We start from the raw sequence: 23,082 nt of genomic DNA, 5'->3' as shown, positions 1-23,082 counted from the left end.
AATTCTCATTTAATTTACGCTTTGTACCACATGAATTAGATAACAAGATCTTGTTAAATGAAGCAAAAGAATCAAGCATATATAGATTATCAATTAAAGAACCGGTACCAATAAGCTTAGAATCTTGAAAAAGACTAACTTTATTATTTTCAAAAGAACAAGAAAAACCAAATTTGTCCAAACTGAAAATAGAAACTAAATTTCGTCTAAATGATGGTACAACAAAAGTCTCATTCAGATCCAAATAACAACCATTTTTTAAAAGTAGTCTAAAATTTCCAATAGCTTCAACTGGAACTGCTTTGCCATCGCCTACATAGATTAATCTTTCAGCATCACTTGGCAGTCGGCTCTACAGGCAACCCTGCATTGATATACTTATGTGAGTAATAGCACCAGAATCTACCCACTAAGTATCTGTAGGTACAAAAGCTAAATTAATTTCAGAACAAACCAAAGTAAGAAGTTTACCTTTCTTTACACGCCACTTGGCGTATTTGAGACAATCTTTTTTGAAGTGATCTTTCCTTTTGCATAAAAAACAAGGATTTTCAGTAGCTTGTTTCTTATTTTTATTCTGCTGAGATGTCCTTTCTGCAGCATCCACAATTTTCCTTTTCTTCTTATTACGAGAGCATGTTGCCAAATGAGTACTTTCTGTCCTCTCTCTTTTAATCCTATCTTTTTCTTGCACACATTGTGAGATAAGCTCATTAATATTCCATTTATCCTTCTAAGTATTATAGCTTATCTTAAACTGAGTGAATTGTGCAAGAAGAGAGATTAGTACCAGATGCACGAGTAAATTTTCATTTATCTTAATATAAAGTGCCTTTAATTTACCTACGAGATTGAACATTTCCATAATGTACTCCCTTATGTTTCCATTGCCCTTATACCTCATAGAAGTTAAAGAAGTCAAAAGATTACTTGCTTCCCCTTTCTCATTTTTAGTAAAATATTTCTCAATTTGAGCAAGAAACTTATTAGCATTTTCACTTTCTGTGATAGAGCCCCGAAAAAATTCCGAAATGGAGTGCCTAATGATCATCAGACACATGCGATTTGACCGTTCTCACTTCTCTATATTAGCCGTATTTGGCTGTTCTTCAGTAGAAGTAGGTTTATCGGTCCTTGATGCAAGGTCCAAATCCATACACCCGAGAAGTATCTCTAAGCTTTCCTTCCAAATCTTAAAGTTTGATCCATTCAACTTAGGGATTGAACTCAGATTTCCAGATATTTGAGTAAGACCAATTGAAACAATAAACAACAAAACATATGCTCACAATTAAAATATAACAAAATAATTTCACATATGTGGTGGGCCCCTTTAATAAGATACCTAACACAACATTGATGTCCAGCCTTTGGGCAAAAACACCAACTGTAAATGGTACTGTCAACGTAGTGATCAAAGTACTAACAATTAACTCTGTCAAAAAATATCCTTTCTTTGGACCGACTATTTTTCACATGAGCAATCCTTATATTGTCATATACTATTGCCACATGCATACTCACAATTTGGCCAAATAATTATCTTTCTTTGGGCCGATAATTATCCGCATAAATTTATGAATATGCACATCTTATATTTTAGAATTAAATTAATTTAGATAACAGAGGCTATTTTGGTAACATATTATTTTGACCAACTCAATCTAAAATATAAGACACAATAATATAATAATATTATTGTACAAAAATAAAAGAGGAAGACACCATATAGTCTTTACTAATATTCAATTAATAATTGCATACACATAATATAATTAAAGTAACACAAATATAAGAATATCGTCAAATATTATCAATCATATTTAAACTTAATCCACAACATGATTAATCAAATTTAACCTTAAATCATCAATATGCTAATTTAAATTAGATCTACTAATGACTATTCAGATACCCATTAAATTGTAAGTGGATGCAATAAATCAAACTAATTATTAAACGCAAATTCATAATTTTAACTTCAGATCAAGTAGTAGTCACCAAAACCATACTGAAAGCAAAATAGTTATAACATTGAGTTGTAGTAAGGAAACAAGAAATTACTTGGACTTCTGAAATCGGCAAGAACAATTAATTAAAAAAAACTTTCAGACCACCCAATTCCTTGAATTAAAAAAGCTATTGGCAAGCGACAATTGTTATGAAACCCACGCACGCACAGCTGACAAAACCAAAAATACTTTAAATCTTTGAATTCTTTAGACCAAAAATACTTTATCCCGCCGATGAAACCAAGATTTAAAGAATTAAAGATTCTATAAGTTCTTTACTGAAACCAAAATTATTAAAAAAAAATAAACCAATGGAAAATAAATTTAAGCCAACAATCCAACATGAAATTCAGGCTCTGATACCACTTGTTAACATAAATACTCTATATCTATATTGAATAGATAAACCCTAATTAACTAAAAATGGGCTTCTACCCATTAAGTCCATACTCGGAATCTAGGACCTTAATTAATTAGATCACATAATAGGGCTCAATCTAATAAAATAACCCAATGTGATAAATTATTGATCTACATACATAGCTCATACTTTAATTAAACATATTATTATTTAAATATGTCTAACAAGATCAAGCGACACTTCCAAACAAGAATTTCGAGCCTATGGGAGACAAAAGGAGGGACAATTTTGTGATTCTATATGTGATGACGTCAGCCGAAGGTCAATTGACATTTTTTTTAAAAAAAGGGGGTCATTTGGCATTATGGGCCTAGATTTTAAGTCATTGGCCCAAATTTCCTCACGACCTTCTCCGCCCACTGTCGTCAGTCACACCTCCGTCCGCCTCCCATCCATCTGCACCACCGCTTCGATCGCCAGTCATTGACGTGCAGCTGCTGAGTTGCCGTCGACTTCTCTCTCTTTAAAGTTTTGCTCTCTGCCTCGCATATCGTAAAAAAAAAAAAAATCAAATCAAATCAGATTGAACCAAAAATCGAACTAGTTCGGTTCGAACTGGTTCGGTCCGGCCGTATTCTCCGAAGAACGAACTCATTTTTCTATCCTCCTCAGAAAAAGGATGATTCTGTACTTGTAGTGACGGTAGTTGACGGTTTAAATTCCAGTCTCCTGCATGAACAAATCTTCTATCATCTTCAAAAATTGGTACATCGATCTGTGATCTCAGGCTGACGTCTCCATTTTCATTGTTCATAGTTCTTTTCTGATTGTTCCGGACGTTCACCACTATTCAAAGCGACCGGAGAACTACTAGGAAAGCCAAATACCATGGCGGATCTGATTCCACCACCACATAGATCAGCCAACGACTTCTTTTCCGATCCACTCGATTCTCATCCTCTCTGGTTCAAGCCCGACCTATTTCTCTCCCCGAATTTTGATTCCGAGTCCTACGTATCTGATCTCCGAACATTTGTCCCATTTGACACCCTCCGATCTCAGCTCCACTCTCATCTTTCCGCTCTGAACCGCGAGCTCATTGACCTGATCAATCGTGACTATACCGATTTTGTCAACTTGAGCACAAAGCTTGTCGATGTGGAAGCGGCAGTCGTGCGAATGCGAGCTCCTTTGGTTGAACTCAGGGAGAAAATTGAGCAATTCAGGGGTTCGGTGGAGTTTTCTCTCTCAGCTTTGCAGAATGGATTGCGGCAGAGATCAGAGGCAGCATCGGCCAGAGAAGTCTTGGAATTGTTGCTCGATACATTTCACGTCGTGTCGAAGGTAGTGTGTGTTTTCAAATTTCATTTTGATGGTAAATGGTATCCATGACTAGGGTAGAGTGCATTTCAGTTGGTATTTCGAATTCCAAAATGTCGAGAAGTTTTTAGAGAGTTGCACGGACTGGAATGTAGAGTGTCGACTACCAATTCAGTTCCTAGTTCTCCCGAATGTCGGAAACAAGTTTGTTTAGACTAGTAGTATTAATCGTGACCCGTGTATACACAAATAGGCCGTGTATGAGTTTTGCAGAAGGGAAGGTGTGCAAAAATTGGTAAAGTTTTAAAATATAATTCCCATATTTTTCTGGAATTTGATATGTATCAATGCTTCTCATGAACTTTGATGAAATTTTGTTGTGCATTTTGATGTCATCATTGTATGTGTTGTATAAATTCCAGACTTTCTAGGATTGGCCCCTTCTGGAGAATAGAATAGCAAGAGAATTGTTTAACATTTATAAAATTGTCTTGCGCCATTGTTGAAAGAGAACTTCACCCTAGAGAAAAGGCTGGATAAGAAAAGTGAAATTTCACAGGAAGTTTGTCTAACCTCTCTCACTCTCTGTTGATATGCTTATATAGTACATTCAGGTTAAGTAGGAAGATTGTGCTGTAAAATTCCATTTATGGCTATACTCATCTTGACCATTGTTAAGATTATTCGTTTGTGCCTTTATAAAGCTTTGATTCAATATAAGTTGATCTTGTTTTCCTAGATCTTTGTGCAGGTAGCTTCATACTTATTTTCTATCTGTCATACTCAGTTGGATCTTGATGGATGCAGGTTGAAAAACTGATCAAGGAGCTTCCAAGTGCACCTGCTGATGGCTCAAATGGAACCACGAATTTAACAGATAAAAGTGCATTAAGTAATGGTGCTTCTTTACCACACATGGAGAATGGAACAAATCTTAGAGAAACACAAAGCATGCTGTTGGAAAGAATCTCCAGTGAAATGAATCGGCTGAAATTTTACATCGCTCATGCACAGGTCTTGTCCTACACTCCTCATAGAACTCTCATGCCATCAAAGTGTACATTCTTGGAAAGATTTAGTGATAAATTGGTGCAAACCAAAGCTCTAATTTTGAATCAATATCAATTCTTTCTTTAAATGAGAGAGGTGTTTTATTTATAGGAAAATGGTTACAAGTAGGCAATAACAACTAACTAACAAGTAACTAACTGCTTACTAACTAACTTTTATTCTAACTTCTTTACATTGATTCTTGGTACACCATATTCCACCCCCCTAAAATTCAGACTCAATCTTGAGGCTATCAAGAAGCTACCCTGAATTCATCAGGGGCTTTCAAATTTGCTACATTGAATATTGGATTGATGTGAAGGTCAACCGATAGCTCAATGCGATAAGATTGGAACCATATCTTTGTAGGATTTTAAAAGGCCCCAATTGTCTATCTTTTAGCTTGTTGTAAGCTCCAGTTGAGAATCTTGTCTTATGTAGGTGGATCATTACAAGGTCTCCTTCTTTGAAATTGACCTCTCTTCTTGATTTGTCATTAGTTTCGTTGTAAGGCTGTGTGGTCTTCTCTAAATGGTCATGAACTTCTCGGTGCAATACTTCTATTCTTTCAATCATACTTCCAGCTTCAAGACTAACATCCACAGAAGAAGGTAAGTTGGCAAGATCAAATGTAAGTCTAGGAGGTTGAGTGTATACTACTTCGAAGGGACATCTTCCCGTTGATCTATTCTTCATGTTATTGAAAGCAAACTCTGTTTGAGTAAGGGATAAATCCCATTGCTTTGGTCATGAACCACTTAAACATCGTATAAGATTTCCCAGCATTCTATTAGTGATTTTTGTTTGATCGTCAGTTTGTGGATGTGAAGTGGTGTTGAACATCAAACTAGTGCCAATCTTCTTCTATAAGGTACGCCAAAAATGACTTAAGAATTTCACGTCCCTATTTGAGACAATTGATTTACGTACTCTATGAAGTCGAACTACCTCTCTAAAGAAGAGGTTAGCAATATAGACTGCATCACTTGTTCTCTTGCATGCTAGAAAATGACCCATTTTGCTGAAACAATCCACAACCACCATGACTGCATCATATCCCCTTCGTGTTCTGGGTAGACCAAGAACAAAATCAACATATAGGTTTTCCTTAATGGTTGTGGGGATCGGTAATGGAGTATATAATCTGGCATTTGTAGAAGTTTCGTCGGTTTTTTGACAAACAGCACACCTTCCGACAAAATTATTAACATTTTTTCGAAGTTGTGGCCAATAGAATTGATTGGATACTAATTCAAATGTTTTGTCTTGGCCAAAGTGTCTTGTTAAACCTCCGGAGTGAGCTTCTTTTAGGAGGGCTCCTCGCAGAGATGTATAAGGAATACACAATTGCTCTCCTTTGAATATGAAACCATCCATAATATGGAAGTCTTCAACATTCAAGAAATTAGTACACTTGTACCAAATATCAGGAAAGTCTCGATCATTTTCATATAATTCTGTTAGGTGAGAAAATGCACTTACTTCTGTAGCTAATGTAGTTAGAATCAGCCCTTTTTGACTAAGAACAGGAGCAACCATATTCTCCTTGCCTGATTGATGCTTGATCACGAATTCAAATCTTTGTATAAATGAAATCCACCGCGCATACATACTTGTATTCTTTTGAGATGGTAAGTATTTGAGTGAAAAGTGGTCTGTAATTAGGAGAAACTCCTTGGATAGAAGATAATGCTCCCATTGTTTGAGAGCACGAACAAGAGTATATAGTTCTTTCTCATATGTACTCCATTTCTGCCTTGAAGGACTGAGTTTTTCACTAAAATACTCAAGCAGGTGGCCTTGTTGAGACAGGACAGCTCCAATAGCAGAGGTACAAGCATCCACACCTACTTCAAAAGGTGAAGAGAAGTCTGGTAGCTTCAAAACAGGGCTGCTGCTCAGCTTGTTCTTGGTGTTTTCAAAGCTGATATTGTTTTTGGTGTTTTCAAAGCTGATATTGTTTTGGGCCCCAAGTAAAGCTCCCTTTCTTTAGACAATCAGTCAAGGGTGTTGTCATAGAGCTTAAGTTCTTGATAAATTTCCTATAAAAGGAGGACAAGCTAAGGAATGCTTGGACATTTTTCACAGAACAGGAGGTAGGCCATTGAGTGACAACGTCAATTTTCTTCGGATCGATTCTAATTTGACCATGGTGGTCGAAGACATTTGACTGGCTGGTCGAGCGCGTCTGGTGGCTCTTTGAACCGATCAGGGAGGCGCGACTGGCTTCGTTTGGCTAGGCAGCTGCGTCTGGGTTGGTTTTGGCTCCTGCTGAGAGCGCTGCCGGCTTAAGGAGATGCGGAAGCGTGGTCTGAAAATACCGTTCTACAACCGCCTGTACAACGACGTGGCGCCACTGATTCCTGCGGAGGCAGTGCTACTCGTTGGTGGAGACTATGACTCCACTGGTTGATTCTCGTCAATGACGGCTAGGATTTCATCTGATGGAAAAGGTAGAAGAAAAGAACACAACATTTACGTGGAAAACCCTAGAATAGGGAGAAAAACCATGATACTAGAACTCTTTTATTATTCTTTTTCTATATCACATACAAGCAAATGGCACATATATAAATAGATACGTAGGAAACCCTAATACAAATCGAGGAAAGATGAAATTACTAAAACGCCCTTAGGGTTCAAAGGTGAAGACCCTTTTACTTTCAATAATCATAATAAGAAAGTGGCTTGTCTTGAAATGTATGTTGATTTCTCTCAAACCAAATTTCTGCGAGGAGAGCTGTCTGTTGCATTAGCCCATAAAGTTTGAGCCTGTACTTTTAATGAAGGGCCCACTAAAATTTGAATGACAGTTGGACTTGAAATAATTCCTCCAAACATAATGAAGCTTAAATGAAAAAAAGAAAAAGCTTCGTCCAACATTCCATCAAATAACAGCGTCCAAAGAAAATATGAAGAGAATCTTCATTATCCATCAAAGAAAGAGGACAAACTGAGGGCAATGAAGGATGACTTGGAAGCTCTTTTTTAAGAGTTTTTGAGCAATCATAACCCAGATAATTACGCTAACTCTTCTTGGACAGCACGATTTCCACAAAGCTTTATAAAGCTTAACATCCATAGGAGGAGATGCCATCAGATACTTAAAAAGAGAGTTAACAGAAAAGAACCTGAACCTGAAGACAGAAAAAGAACCTGAACCTGAAGACTCCAATTTCCAGTGTCTAGAATCATGCCTATCGACCAACCTTTGACCAATGAGAGAAGCCAACAGCCCGACAAATCCCAACTACTGATATATAAGAGCCAAAACTGTTGAAACTCCAACATTTCTTCATCCTTCTAAATATCCTAAAATTGATTGACCAAGAGTGTGTGAACAGAACCTTTTGGGTTATTGCAATTCTTAGTAAACTTGGGAAAAGAGAACCCAAGGAAGAATTACTCAGCCTTGCCAAAATAAGATTATGCATCCATTACCAAGTTTAAAGGCATCAAGATTTTCCACTTGAAGCCAAGCTCTAGAAATGTTTATCCATGGGCTTCTAAGACTTCTTCCATAGTTACCCAAGGTCTGCCAGTTATGGGAACCATTTCCTTGAATACTCTCCAGTCTCCACCAATTTACGCCATAAAGCTTCCTTTTCAAAAAATAAATCTCCAACCCACTTTGCCAACAAAGCTAAGTTTCTGTTTTTAAATCCCCAAAACCAAGTCCCCCATTCTGTTCTTGTTTTGAAACCACAGTCCACTTAACCAAGTGATTACTGCCATTAACCTCTTCCCAAAAGAAATTTCTCATGATCTTTTCAATTTCCGAAATCACCTTTGGGGGCATTGCAAAGGAAGACATATAATAAGTGGGGAAGTTTTCAAATTAGAAAGAACTGCCTTATTCAAAGTGAGCCTTCCTCCTCGAGACAAATTAAACTGCTTCCATTTATCCAATTTCTTCAATTATAGGCTTCCAAAAAGATACTTGTTTCGGATAACTGCCAAGAGGGAGGCCAAGATACATAAAAGGAAGTGATTCATTCTGCCTTGCAATTCATTTGAGAAGCTGTGGTCAGCACTTTTTCTTCTTCCATGTTCACACCACACACCACACAGTGCACATTTTTCCCAATTGATTTCTTGACCTAAACACCACTTAAAAAGCTCAATGATCTTTGTAAGAGAGTTCAACATATTGTCATCAATCTTTCAAAACATCGCAGTGTCATTGGCATACTGGAGATTTGAAACATGGACCTTTTTCTTTCCAACTACAAAGCCGTCAAATAACTCTTTCTCATGAACAAGGTCAACAAGAGAACTCAACAGCTCACTTACCAAGAGGAAAAGGAAAGGAGAAAGAGGATCCCCTTACCTAATCCCTCTTGATGCATTTATTCTCCCACGTGGTCTTCCATTTCTAGAAACTGAGAATTTCGGATTCCTTACCGGTATTCTTGCACCAATTGAACCAATTACGTTTATATTCTTACACATTTGAAATTTACAGAACAAAGATGATTTTCTCATGGGTTAAAAGATGAGGTTATGGAACTTTCAGTTTTGTCATCCACACCATTTGTTCGGCAAGTAATTTCCCATGGAATATGTGGATGATCCTATAGTTTGTTTATAGTTTCATTCCCCCAAACTGATGAATTTTTTTTCCCACTCTGTTTTGCTTTCTTTATATTTTATTTTTTTAAAACAAATAGATATATTTAGTTATCATGACCATTTAGTGCAAGATCCAGAAAAGTAAAAATCCCCTACCATTACATGTAAAAGTAAAAATAAAAGAATTGAGTTAGCTCCCCCCAAATCAATGTCAAGGGGTTGGGAGACTGCTTATATTTCACCATGTTTGTGAAATCCCCCCAACGTCAGTAGACGATGCCCAACAAGTAGCTTATGCATCCTGTCCAGACTGTAAATTAATGAGTTGATTGTCGTTTATAATACTGCATTCCAAACATCTGTTAAATTTCGGAACTGCCAAGAGATCAAAATTTTCTCAAGTATCTCAATGGCTAAACATTGCAATAACACATCAGCCCATGTTGATGGTCCACCCATCTCAATTTCAACTACTGGGGATATTTGTAAATTGCAACCTTGCAACTCTGTCTTGCCATTTACTTTCTTTATCTTAACATTTAGTATAGGCCATCTTGGATAGTTCCTGATTCAATTACTAATTTAATGAATAATGAGAATGATAGTAGGGGAGAGCAAACTCTAATACCTTGTTAGCAGTCTTGGCTTCATCTTGAAGATACTTCTGTATCCATACCTATTGTTTTTCTGTGTTATGCCAGTACAGAATCTTCCCTTCATTCAAAATATGGACAAGAGGATTCAGAGTGCCAGCCTATTGTTGGACACGAGCTTGGGACATTGTTTTGTTGATGGACTTGCACATCATGATGAAAATGCTATTTACAACTGCCTACGTGCCTATGCTGCCATAGATAACACCACAAGTGCAGAAGAAATTTTTCGCACTACTATTGTATCACCAGCCATTCATAAAGTTATTCCACATAGAGTTTCTGGCCTGGATGCTGGATCATCTGATGATGATTTGGAGAATGATTACAAGCAAATGAAGCAATATATTGATAAAGACTGCAAATTTTTGTTAGAAATATCTGCTACAGGTTATTTTCCTTTTCTTTCCATTCTATTATCGTCAATGTACAACAATCTTGTTATTTTATGTTGCTTGAAAATATTCCATTTATCACTTTGGGTTGGTTCGATTCTTGTTTTAGTATGCATGTACTTCTGGTATACCATCTGTCAATAAACCATGCTTATTTGCTTTAGTCTTTTGAAAATTAGCACTTTCCAAGATCATCATTTTTGCGTTTGTTGACTATTGAAGTCAAATAAATAGCTTGGGAACTATTTCATGCGCTTACATTTTTTAGGTTCATTTTAATAACTCCTTTGGTGATTCTTTTGCACTAGATTGCTATATTCAATCTTTGAACGAACTAATATGTTATTGTTGGGATAATGTGATTAAGCTATTAATTTTTATTCCTTCAGAAAACTCAGGACTACATGTATTTGATTTCTTGGCTAATTCAATCCTGAAAGAGGTTCTCTCTGCTATCCAAAAGGCAAAACCAGGTGCATTTTCCCCAGGGAGACCTACTGAATTCTTGAAGAACTACAAGTCGAGCCTTGATTTCTTGGCATACTTGGAAGGTAGAAAACTAACTCTTTTTCTCTGCGTTAATTTTGTGGATTTAAGTAATCTTACGCACTAAACTTGGAAACCTACAATATTACCTTAGAACAACTGTTTAGAGATCATATTATTACTTCTTTCAAGAAGGTAAGCCGCTCTCTCCTGTCTCCTCCCTCCCCTCTCTTACTCTCTCTCCATCCTTAGCTCCGACGGCCTCCTTGGATCTAACCAGCTGCTACTACGACAACTCTTTTCACTAGCAATTCGGAGATCTTCTACTATGGAAATCAAAAGTTGTAGCATCAATAATCAGCATTTTTATTCTTGGCGAGTGGAATCTGACTTTTATGTGGAAGATGTGGGAAAAAAAACAGACTGTCTCTTTATCATCCCAAATGATGGAAGGCTTGAAAGTGAATTTGATCAACATTTTGAAGGAAAATCCTAAGGATTTTTTCTCCAAAAAGTGCAGAGTAGATCGAGGCATTCATCGTATTGCAAAGTTCAAAATTCAGAATAGATGGTTCGTTGAATATGCCTTTTGGCCTTCTTCTGGTGGAAGAAAGAATATTCACATCCGAGCAGGTTTAAACAAACAGGGCTGGCATTCTTTCGTAACAATAATTTCAGAAAGTCTAGAGCTTAACCCATGAATCCCTCCAACCTCTCAATCTAGGGCACAGCAGAATGAAGACTCTTCAGTCGATTCACATGTTAAGGATCCAACAAAATCATTTGCAGAAGTTACAAGATCAAACATGGCTTTGAACTCTCGGGGAAAGTCAGAATATGTACAACCCCACAGGTTTCTAGCTCAAGCTTCATCATATTGGATCAAAAGAGAAAAAGATATGCTAAATTTGAATCTTGATTCCATGCTAGTTGTGACAAGATTGATGGGGTATTACTCTTGGGCCGATATTAAGAACACTCTGGAAGAATTTTTTCAAGTCTCCATTGTAATCAATCCATTTTTGGATGATAAAGCCTTCATAAAATGCCACAAGGAAGTGGATTCTGAATTCACAAATGGACAATGGTATGAATTGGGAAATTTCATCTTAAACTAGAGCGTTGGTCAAAGTCAGAACATTCTTTACCAAAGGTCATCAGCAGCTATGGAGGTTGGATTTCTATTAAGAATTTGCCACTACCATTTTGGAAAAGTTCAGTTTTTAAAGCTGGGCTTCCATCTGGGAGGCCTTGTTCAGATTTCTTCACAAACATTAAATCTTTTTGATTGTTCATCAGCATTAAATAAGGTAAAAGAGAACTTATGTGGTATTATTCCAGCGTTCTTAGACATCGAGGGATGTAAGTCTGGGCAAATTTTCAATTTTCTTTGAAAATAAGGAAGATCTGAATTCACAGTAGAGCTTTTGTTCGCTCAGAGAATGTTTGGCTCACCAACATGAGTTGAGTTGAGTTGGTATAATATACCAACTCATTGTTTGACCCACCAACTTTAAATGTTGGTGGAGTTGAGTTGGTATATTTTACCAACTCACCCCAACTCTCTCTTCTTCCTATGTTTTCAATGGCTCCACCCATCGGCCATTATCACACTCCGAAAACTAACTTCGGGTTTCGAGAACCACCTCCGATGACAACTCCGACGACCAACTCCAGGCTCTGACAACCACCTTCGATGACAACTCCAACGACCAACTTTGGGCTCCGACAACCACCTTTGATGACAATTTCGGCAACGAAATCTGAACTCCAACAACCACCTCCGATGACAGCTTCGGCGACCAACTCTGAGCTTTGACAACCTTCGCATGACCAACTCCGACAACCACCTCTGGTGACCCAACTCCGACGACCAATTGGCTCCGACAACAAACTCCGACAACCACCTCCGACTACGAACTTTGATGAAAATCACCTTCGATGATCATCTTTGAACGAGAAACTTTGACGACTAACTCGAGGCTTCGACAACCACCTTCGACGACAAACTTCGACAACCAACTCTAATACTACCTTCATGCGACTAACTTCGAGCTCCGACAGTCACCTTTGACTACAATCTCCAAAGAAAATCATCTTAGATGATCAACTTCGACGACCACTTTCGCCCGACCAACTCCGGGATTCGAAAACCACCTCTGATGACAAACTTCGACAACCAATTCCAATACACCTTCATGCGACCAACTTCAGACTCCGACAACCACCTCCGACTACAAACTCCAGCAAAAATCATCTTCGATAATCAACTTCGAAACTACTTCCGACTACTATAAGACTGATGACTGTTAAAGTATATTGTAGGGTTGTCGATTATATAAAAAATATTATTTTGTCTACATTAAGTGCAATATTCATACGTAATGAATTCACATATCAAATGAGCGTTAAGAATATTTAGACGAAAAGTATGTATGAGTTAAAAAGTATGTAACATATAACAAAAAAAACCATAAAAATATTAATTTTTTTCTTGGAACATTTTCCAGTAAGAATTAGTGAAAATATAGATTTGTTCTTTGATGATCCTCCAAATTTAGAGGAAATGAAAGTAAAACTGTGAAGAAATGTGGTAACATTTCATTGGTTGTTGCAATGATGAGAGAGATTTAATTAAAAAAATTCATGACATAGTAAAAATATAGAGCTAACAATGGGAGGAAGAAGAAAAAGAAGGAGATGATAATGAAATGTATTGAGAAAAATTAGCTAGAATTAGAACTTTTGATTTCGCTTTAGTTTCTCATTTTATTTAACCATATTTCTACAAGAAATGTAGTGGGTTAATCGTTGTTCATTGCCCAAAAAGAAAGAAAGAAAGAAAGAAAAATTTTAAAAATTAAAAGAAAAAATTGCAATCCATATTTTATTCAAACAAAAATGGGTAGAGTTATTGAATAAAAAAATTTCAAAACAAAAATAGTAATCATAAAAGCATATTATTTAGAGTTCAAAAACTGAATCAGATACCCTTACATATGAACTCAACTCTGCACCCCAAACACAAACATACGAACTCAAATCAAATAACTTTGCACCCTAAACACAGACATATGAACTCCACATATATATGAACTTCACTGACATGAACACCAGACATCATATGTCAACTCAGAGCCCCAAACAGCCCCTTAAGGGTTGTTTCGTGGCAACGGACTTCACAAATCCATTGGACATAAACCAAATTAAAAAGGTTATGATTGATGAAGGATTTGAGGTAGATGTCTTGAATGAAGAGGCGGTCCAAATTCCAGCGGATATGGAGAAGGAATTGAACTATTTGATCCAAATTCCAGACGCTGTAGAGAACGGATTTTTAGAACCTTCATTAGCACTCGCAGCAAACATCTGGGGTTCTAAAAGTATTGATGAGCTGGCAGTAATCAATCCGGGCATTGAAAGGATAGATGAATTGGCAGCTGGCACAATAAATAAGGAGCATTCGATGTCCTCAAATATGGAATTATTACAAAACAGTTCACATGCCAATGAAAACATACCGGTGCAATTAATTCATTCCAATATCCAAACAACGAAATTCTAAGAGACAGTCCAAGAGGCATGGAAGATCAGGGGCTGATTGCAGAAGGCTTAGAAGTTGAAGAGTCTCTTCACTCTCGGTTACCTCAACCAACAGATTCAATTTTAATTTCCCAGCAGCCACATATTAGAAGATGAAGAGACAGACCTGCATACCTTGAAGAACTCAGACTCTGACAGCCCTGTACATCCATCTTCTCCGACTCTTTACCATACACGGAAATATTCATCTAATTTTCTGGTAAATCATTTGACAAATTCAGATTTCTTAAAGGAAAGTTGTACTCAAATTTTAATTCCTCATCAAAACAGTCCCACGAGAAAATGCCACTCTTCACCAATCATTGTTCATTTGGACCTCAATTTTCCAGGATCATCTATCCCCTTTGTTCATGGTACGTTCACTCAAGAGTATAACAGCAGCATCAAGATTCAGACGAGACTCCAATGTCAGTGTTAGTAGTGAGGAGATAGATCAGTACATTCCTGCACCAGATGAAGAAGCACCAATCACTGATAAAATAGGAGAAGCTTATAAGGTGTTATTCCTTCAACAACAACAACCCTTGGTACAAATTTCTCCCTTATCTCCTTCCCAAATTCCCTCCATATTTTCGTCTTTAGTTGCTGTTTTGGGTTTCAATTGCAGGAGATCACATCCCCCAAGGGGATTGCATAATCATGAAGATAATTACTTGGAACATGAGAGGCCTCAATGAAAAATCCAAGATAACAGCCTTGATGCATTTCTTACAATCTCACCATCTAGATATTGTTCTCATCCAAGAAACAAAGAAGCCAGACTTTGACCACCATTTTATTAAATCAATATGGAGTTCGAATGGGATCGGATGGACCTTTGTGGAACATATGGAAAATCAGGGGGCTTGCTTACAATGTGGGATGAAAGTAAGGTATCTCCATTGGAATTTCTTAAAGGTGGATACTCTCTATCTGTCAAATTCAGAACTTTATGTAACAATGATTGCTGGGTGATAAATATATATGGAGCCAGGGATTATAGAGAATGAAAATTTCTTTGGCCAGAACTCGCATCCTTATCTCACTATTGTTTGTGGAGCCTTGGTGTTTAGGGGGAGATTTTAACATTACCAGGTGGATTCACGAATGAATGCCTGTTGGAAGATTAACAAAAGGGATGAGAAAATTCAGCAAGTTCATCGAGGAAGTGGGTTTACCGGAAATTCCCTTATCAAATGGACAATACACATGGTCAAGAGAAGGAAATTCAAGATCTCATTCCCTTATTGATCATTTCTTAGTCAATAAGGATTTGGATGAGCTGTTTTCAAACTCCACTCTTAGTAGGAAAGCAAGAGTTTTTTCAGATCATTTTCCATTGCTTTTGGAAATGGGATCGATTCATTGGGGTCTTAGTCCATTCAAGTTTTGTAACAGCTAGATGTTGAATATTGCTTGCTCAAATCTCATCAAGAAAACATTGGAAGAAGATCAATCAAGCAGCTGGGCTGGGTTCGTCATTAGCCTAAAATTGTGCAAGTAAAGAAAAACACAAAGGTCTGGTTTTCACAGAATTCGAAAGAGAAAAGAAAAGAAAGGAGAAAGACCTTATTTCTGAGTTAGAGTTCTTTGATTTGAAAACTGAATAGGAAGCTCTCCCACCTTTGGAGGAAGACATTCGGTTAGCAATCAAAGGTGAACTTCTGAATTTGTATTCTATGGAAGAAATGAATTTAATTCAAAAAAGCAAACTGAATTGGCTGAAATTGCGAGGTGAGAACACTGCCTTCTTTCATCGTTTTCTCTCGGGGAAAAAAAAAAAAGAGAAGACAAAATCTGATTACTGAATTGATGTCAGCTGATGGAGTTTCTATACAATCATTTCGGGCTATAGAAGATGAGATTTTATGCTACTTTGCTTCATTATACAAGAAATGGCTGGGGCCTAGATCAATCCCCTCGAACATTAGATGGAAACAAGTAACAACCCTTCAAAATTCTTTCCTCACAGCACCATTTGAAGGAGAAGAAATCCTACATGCTATAAAGGCTCTAGGTAAAAATAAAGCATCCAGTCCTGACGGATTTACAATTGATTTTTTCCTGGAATATTGACAAATGCTCAAGGACATTTTCCAAAAAATGTTCAATGAATTTCATTTAAATGGAAAACTCAATGCATGTATCAAGGAAAGCTTTATATGCCTTATTCCAAAGGAAGTTGATTGCCTACATGTCAAAGACTATCGGCCAATAAGCCTTACTACATCCTCCAACAAAATTCTCACTAAAGTCCTAGCAGAAAGACCGAAGAAGGTTATGCCAACATTGGTGCCCGGCTCTCAAAGTGCTTTCATAGGGGGATGACAAATTCTTGGTCCGGTGCTCATAGCAAATGAGGCAGTAGAGGACTATCGGGCAAAAAAGAAGAAGGGATGGATACTCAAATTGGATATGGAAAAATCCTTTGATAGAGTAGATTGAAGTTTTCTGGAAAACATTCTTACTCGTATTAGCTTTCTTTCAAAGTGGGTAGAATGGATTAGTGGATGCATCTGCAATCCGAAATTTTCAGTTTACATCAATGGAAGACCTAGAGGTTGTATCTCAACCTCTAGAGGAATACGTCAAGGAGATCCGCTTTCACCATTTTTATTCCTCATTATTAGTGAGATCCTTCGTATTCTTATATCATAAAACACAAGAATGGACTGTTTGAAGGCTTTGTGATTGGAAAAGATAAAGTCCGCCTTTCCATTTTATAGTTTGCACATGACACCCTTCTGTTTTGCAAATGAATTTGCTTATACAAACAATTGGCTTTTATGAATGGTGCTCGGGGCAGAAAGTAAATTGGGAAAGATCAGCCCTTTATGGAGTCAACATTCAATAGTCTACTCTGATCTCTACTGCTGCACATTTGGGTTGTAAGGCTGGAACATTTCCATTCATTTATTTGGGGCTGCCTCTAGGGGGATACCCCAAAAAACATGCATTTTGGCAGCCTATAATAGACAAAATTCACTTGAAGCTTGATCGTTGGAAGAGATATAATTTATCTCGAGGGGACCGATTAACACTTTGTAATGCTGTATTGGCAAACCTTCCAACGTACTACATGTCAATCTTCCACATGCCCAGCTCAGTTATTGCCAAATTAGAAAGATTAGTGTGCAATTTTTTCTGGGAAGGACAAAAAGGCGGCAAGATAAATCATCTAGTCAAGTGGGATATAGCTTCAAAAGCATTGTCAGATGGTGGTCTTGGGATAGGAAATCTGAAAAACAGAAACTTGGCATTGTTTCTTAAATGGAATTGGTGGTTTATGAAGGAGCCTGATGCATTTTGGCGCAAAATTGTACAAAGTATATATGGTGTTGATACTTATCATTGGCATACAGCTGGAAAATTTGGATTGAGTCTACGCAGCCATGGATTAATATTTCAAAAATCTGGAACAGTTTCAATAAATATGCAGCTTAGATTTTGGGTAATGGCTTGATGATTTCTTTTTGGAGTGATCCTTGGTGCATGGATCGCCCTTCAAGGTAACATTTCCTCTTCTATTTCGGGTTGCCTCCACCCCAAATGATAATGTAAATGCTCACTAGGATACAACAACCTCCTCCTGGAATTTTCTCTTTCGTCAACCTCTAAAAGAAGAGGAGATTTCAGAATTCCAGCAGCTGTTAAGTAATTTGGAAAGGAAAAGATTATCCCAATCCCTTGATTCTAGAATTTGGTCTTTGGAATCATCATGCAAATTCACTGTTAAATCACTTTTTAAACATTTAATCGCTTCATCTTCTATGGATAAGGGCATTTTTCGGGCTTTATGGAAGTCTAAGAGCCCCAAAAGAATTAGTATTCTGGTATGGATCATGATCTATGACACCCTCAACTGTGCAGCCACGTTACAACATAAGTAGAAAAGTCATTATTTATCTCCTTCCATTTTCCCTCTTTGCTTAGCATCCAGTGAGGACCTACAACATTTATTTTTTCAATGCTCATTCTCTAGTAAGTGCTGGTGGAAGTTGTTCTCATTTTTTTAATGTATCTTGGGTTTTTGGGAATTCTTTTTGAGATAATGTTTTGCAATTGCTGAGTGATCCCTCATTTTCACGCAAAAGCCAAGTTTTATGGTCGAATGCAGTTCAAGCTATATTATCAGAACTTTGGTTTGAATGGAAAGAAAGAGCCTTTCATGAAAAACCCATTGATTGGTCAGAGCGTTTTGCTTCAGCACGGCTTCTAGCATCTTCATGGAGTTCATAATCCAAGTTCTTTGCTGATTACTCTACACAAGATATATGCCTCAATTGGAGTGCCTTTATTCTAACGCTTAATTATGTTGCTTATATTTTAAGTCTATGATGTTTTGTCAATGACTTATATGTCTCATTTTGAGGTTATTTTATAATAGGAAATGATGAGGGTGCTAAGATTGTGTCAACCTGGTTGTAATCTAGTGCATCTACTGATCCTTAGTTCTCTTGAGTTGTATGACTCTTTATTTCCTTGTAATTTGAGCACTTGTTTCTTTTCATTATATCAATGAAAAGTTTGTTTCCGTTTCAAAAAGAATATTATTACGTCTTCCATGAATACTTCTTATGCATTGCATTAACATTGTCCAATTGGCATCGAAGGCTATTGTCCATCCAGATCTGCTGTTGCTAAATTTCGAGCTGCATCTGTATATAACGAGTTCATGAAGCAATGGAATATTGGGGTTTATTTTTCTCTGAGGTAATCAATTCAATTTTGTATGATTATACTCTAAAAGAAACATCATATTCAATGGGTTCAACTCTCTAATAACTTGATTCAACATCAGGCTTCAGGAAATAGCTGGGGCTTTGGATTCGTCCCTTTCAGCACCCAATCTAACCCCCGTACAAACTTCATCTTCTAGCCGGGAAAATAATCAGGATCTAACATTAAAGCCGAGTGTAATGCTTTTAGACTGCCTGACAGCATGTTGGAGAGATGATGTTCTCGTCCTTTCTTGTTCTGACAAGTTTCTTCGTCTATCTTTGCAGCTCCTTTCAAGGCGAGTGTGTATAGTAATTTCGATAGAATGGACATGTACATATCCATTATACTGATTAACAACTTACTAGCTTGCACAGTTGCTTAATGTGAACAGATACTGTAACTGGTTGTCATCTGGTCTAGCTGCCCGTAAGACGGGTACAGGCTCCCATCCAGGTTCTGAATGGGCTGTAGCAGCTACCCAGACGATTTAATATATGTAAGCATCTCTCCACCCACACCCACCCCCCCCCCCCCCCCCCCCCCAAAAAAAAAAAAGAAAGAAAGAAAGAAAGAACGAACTTTTCTTTAAAAAAAAAAATAATAGCAGTGGTGGTAGAAAGAATGTAAAACATAGTCACGAGATTGGGGATTTAGAATAATCCCACACCCAATTTCTAAAGAAATATTCGATATGCAGATAATCCATGACCTTGGTTATCTAGCCATGGTGGTTGCTGGTAACTTCTTGGAAACCGTTCTTCAGCTCCTATCGTCATGCACTGCAGATGTTCTTGATTCAGTCAAGCAGAGCATTTTGCACAGTGGAAAGTCATTGAATAATTTAGTGCCCAAAGTTATCGGTGCCATAGTAGCTTCACTGGTTGAGAAGTCTGTCGAGGTAAATGGTTGATTCTCATGTATGCTAAGTGTGCACGAGCACGAGATTGAAAGTTTCTCTAGATTATCCTATATATCGGTTTTTGGATCTTCTAAGTTGAATACTTTTCTGAAATTAATGTAGGACTTGAGACAGTTGAAGGGTATAACAGCAACATACAGGATGACAAATAAACCACTTCCTGTAAGGCATTCACCCTACGTATCAGGGTTGCTACGCCCCCTGAAGGTATACAACAAACTATTACTGCATTCTTTGAAGTATCTTAGAGGAATCTGGTTCTTTATGGACACTACTTTAGGAAATGCACCCAAATACCTAAGCATGCACCTTCAGGGGCACTGTGCACTTGGGCACCCTTTCAGTGCCTCGGCTGACGCTGACTGGGCACCGGGTGTGGCAGCCTCTCTTTGGCAAGTGAGGCCTAGACAATTTTTCTGAAGATTTTTAAACGCTTACTATTATGTTTTTCTTTTCTTTCATAACTTTTTGTACAGGATCTTACATAATTCGCATGCATAGGCTTAAAAGAGCTTTTCTTAGAAAAATTAAATAAAAGTGATTTTTTAAAGTATGTGTATAACTTGGACTAGTCACCTTTGGATATGTATATATATATTGGTTTTAGCATCGATTGATGCTTGGATCGTGAGGGGTAGAAGTTTAATTTCTAGTTCCAAATCTTTAAGCTTCATATCCAAGCAAACTGAAGTGACTTTATGGTTCTTTATTTGTAAACTGAATGCTACAATGTAAACTCCATCAGGCCTTATTGGATGGAGAGAGGGCGTCAACTTTTTTGACAGCAGAAACAAGGAATGCACTACTGATTGATGCAGTGACAGAGATTACTGCTCGCTATTATGAGCAAGCAGCTGATCTTGTTAGCTTGGTTAGTTCGGATATACCAAACTTTAGTTTCGACCTAGTTATTGATCTTAAAAGTATATTCTGCTCACTAATGTCCATGTCCAGGCTAGGAAAACAGATTCATCACTCCAGAAAATCCGGCAGGGAGTTCAAAGACGAGCTGGAGCAAGCTCAGATATTTCAGACCATAACATCTCTGACACTGACAAGATTTGCATGCAACTCTTTCTTGATATTCAGGTAAGGTACCACTGTTTTGATTGTAATTGCTTGCTGGGTCAAAATGGTGATGCTTCAATAGGTTCTAGACATATGCAGAAGCAGTTATTTTCTGTGATTAATACAATGTAATGGAACCATATAACATATGCTTTACTTATTTATGAGTTATAAAGGCCTATTTGAGATAACTGTGCTTTACTTATTTGTGAGTTATAAAGGGTCTATTTGAAATAACTTTCCAACAGTATTTAAAAATGAATATATATATATATATATTAAACACTTAGGGGGCATTTGGGGCGCTTAATTGGTTATTATAATTAGTGGGTTATAATAATTTTAGGGTTATAATAATTTGTGTTTGGGGTGCTGACTATTTTAGTTTAGGATATAATAGTTTGTTTGAGTGCAAACTATTTTTGTTTGGATAGGAAATGGTAAATAGAAGGTTTTGAAATAGTATTTACTATATTTAATTGTAGGTTATGAATTGTAAACACCAATATTATATTTGTTGACCTATACATGGAGTGAGCTATAATAACACCCACTCACCAACTCACCAACTTCAAGTTGGTGCCTCAAATGCCTCCTTAGAAAGTCATTTCAAATTTGCTCAATGTCTACTGAAGCCATATTAGAGTATTTGATAAAATATAGGTTGATTAGTATTTTAACGTAGTATCAATGTAGGAAGGTCATGTGTTTGAGTCCTTATAATGTCAGTTTCTCTGCCATTAATATTGATTTTCACTCGTTGGACCTCACAAATGATAAAAGAGTATTAGAGAGTATTGATAAAATATTAAATTTACCGTAACTCAGAAGCTTAAGCATTTTGAGTTGATTGGTGATATAACAAGCAAAATGTTCAATTTTTTTTTCCTTAGGTTCTACATCTTCAAAATTTTCATATTGAATCAATATACAACAAAGAGAAAGCCACCTAAAATCCATGGACCTTATACCAATTATGTGTGTCAATTTTCATTTGCAGGAGTATGGTCGCAACCTTTCAGGCCTTGGGGTTGAAGCAGCGAGTATTCCCACATACCGTTCATTTTGGCAGTGTGTTGCCCCTACAGATAGGCAAAGCTCCATTACTTTCTGATGTTCAATCATTTGGATGCATATACGTTGGCTTTGTGGATGTATTTTTTTTTTCTCTCCCTCTAAATTGGTATTTTGTTTTTTTTTTTGTAATCTTTTTTTGAGAAAGGTAAGTTGTTGCCTGGGTAATTAGTTACTTATCATACATTATTTGCCACACCTATTGGTCGCAGGCGATAGATGATCATAATGAGAATCAAAAAGTTTTGTAGAATCAATCGAGAACGAAGCTTCCATGGACATGGTTTGATACAAAGATTTATTCAGTAGTCTTGAGTATGTTAGAAATTAGAATACTCCCTCTTTTATATTACAGTTTTTTTAGTGATAGACTGTTATAGACATCTATCTATGTTAGTGATGAAAATCTATCGCGGTCTAGCACTGATAAATGACGACATTTTAGTATATTTAAAAATATTTTCAGCAATTTAACTATTTAAAATAATTAATTTTTTTAAGCAAGGGAATGAATTCTAATTGACCGAGCTATGTTTAGGTTAATCTCATCTTGATTTTGGGAAGTGTTAAAGAATATTTTTTTTTCTATAGTTATTTTGGGGATGAAATGTCTCAATGTTTTATTTTACAGAACTTTCAAGCTTAATAACAATAGAGAAATAAAGGACGATATTTAAAAAGGTCAATTTCAACAATAAAAAAGTGTTTAAATACTAGTTTCATACATCAACTTTTAATCTTGTCACTGTTTGATCACCTTTCAAAATGTCTATCCCCCCTCCCCTCTTACAGAGTCTGTTTAAGTTTTTAAGCTTGCAAAATCAAAGGAAGAAACAATTGTTTTGCCCTTGCTATGCTTTTTCTCTTT

The 23,082-nt window shown here is 36.9% G+C and overlaps 1 protein-coding gene across 1 annotated transcript; it reads left to right on the top strand.

Annotated features, from left to right (window-relative positions):
* Positions 1-3,046: 3,046 nt before the first annotated feature.
* Positions 3,047-22,509, top strand: LOC120075504 (conserved oligomeric Golgi complex subunit 2). The gene is given in 13 exon segments (XM_039028954.1): positions 3,047-3,717; positions 4,501-4,707; positions 10,022-10,358; positions 10,753-10,914; positions 19,045-19,144; positions 19,233-19,448; positions 19,545-19,630; positions 19,633-19,649; positions 19,851-20,051; positions 20,175-20,279; positions 20,818-20,943; positions 21,027-21,161; positions 22,141-22,509. Coding segments are annotated over 13 exon segments (2,262 nt in total). The 5' UTR covers positions 3,047-3,261; the 3' UTR covers positions 22,255-22,509.
* Positions 22,510-23,082: the final 573 nt, after the last annotated feature.

This window comes from Benincasa hispida, chromosome 4 (assembly GCF_009727055.1).
Source record: "Benincasa hispida cultivar B227 chromosome 4, ASM972705v1, whole genome shotgun sequence".
Classification (NCBI taxonomy): Eukaryota; Viridiplantae; Streptophyta; class Magnoliopsida; order Cucurbitales; family Cucurbitaceae; genus Benincasa; species Benincasa hispida.
Note: the sequence above shows the minus strand (reverse complement) of the source record. Positions and strands in the feature narration are given on the sequence as shown.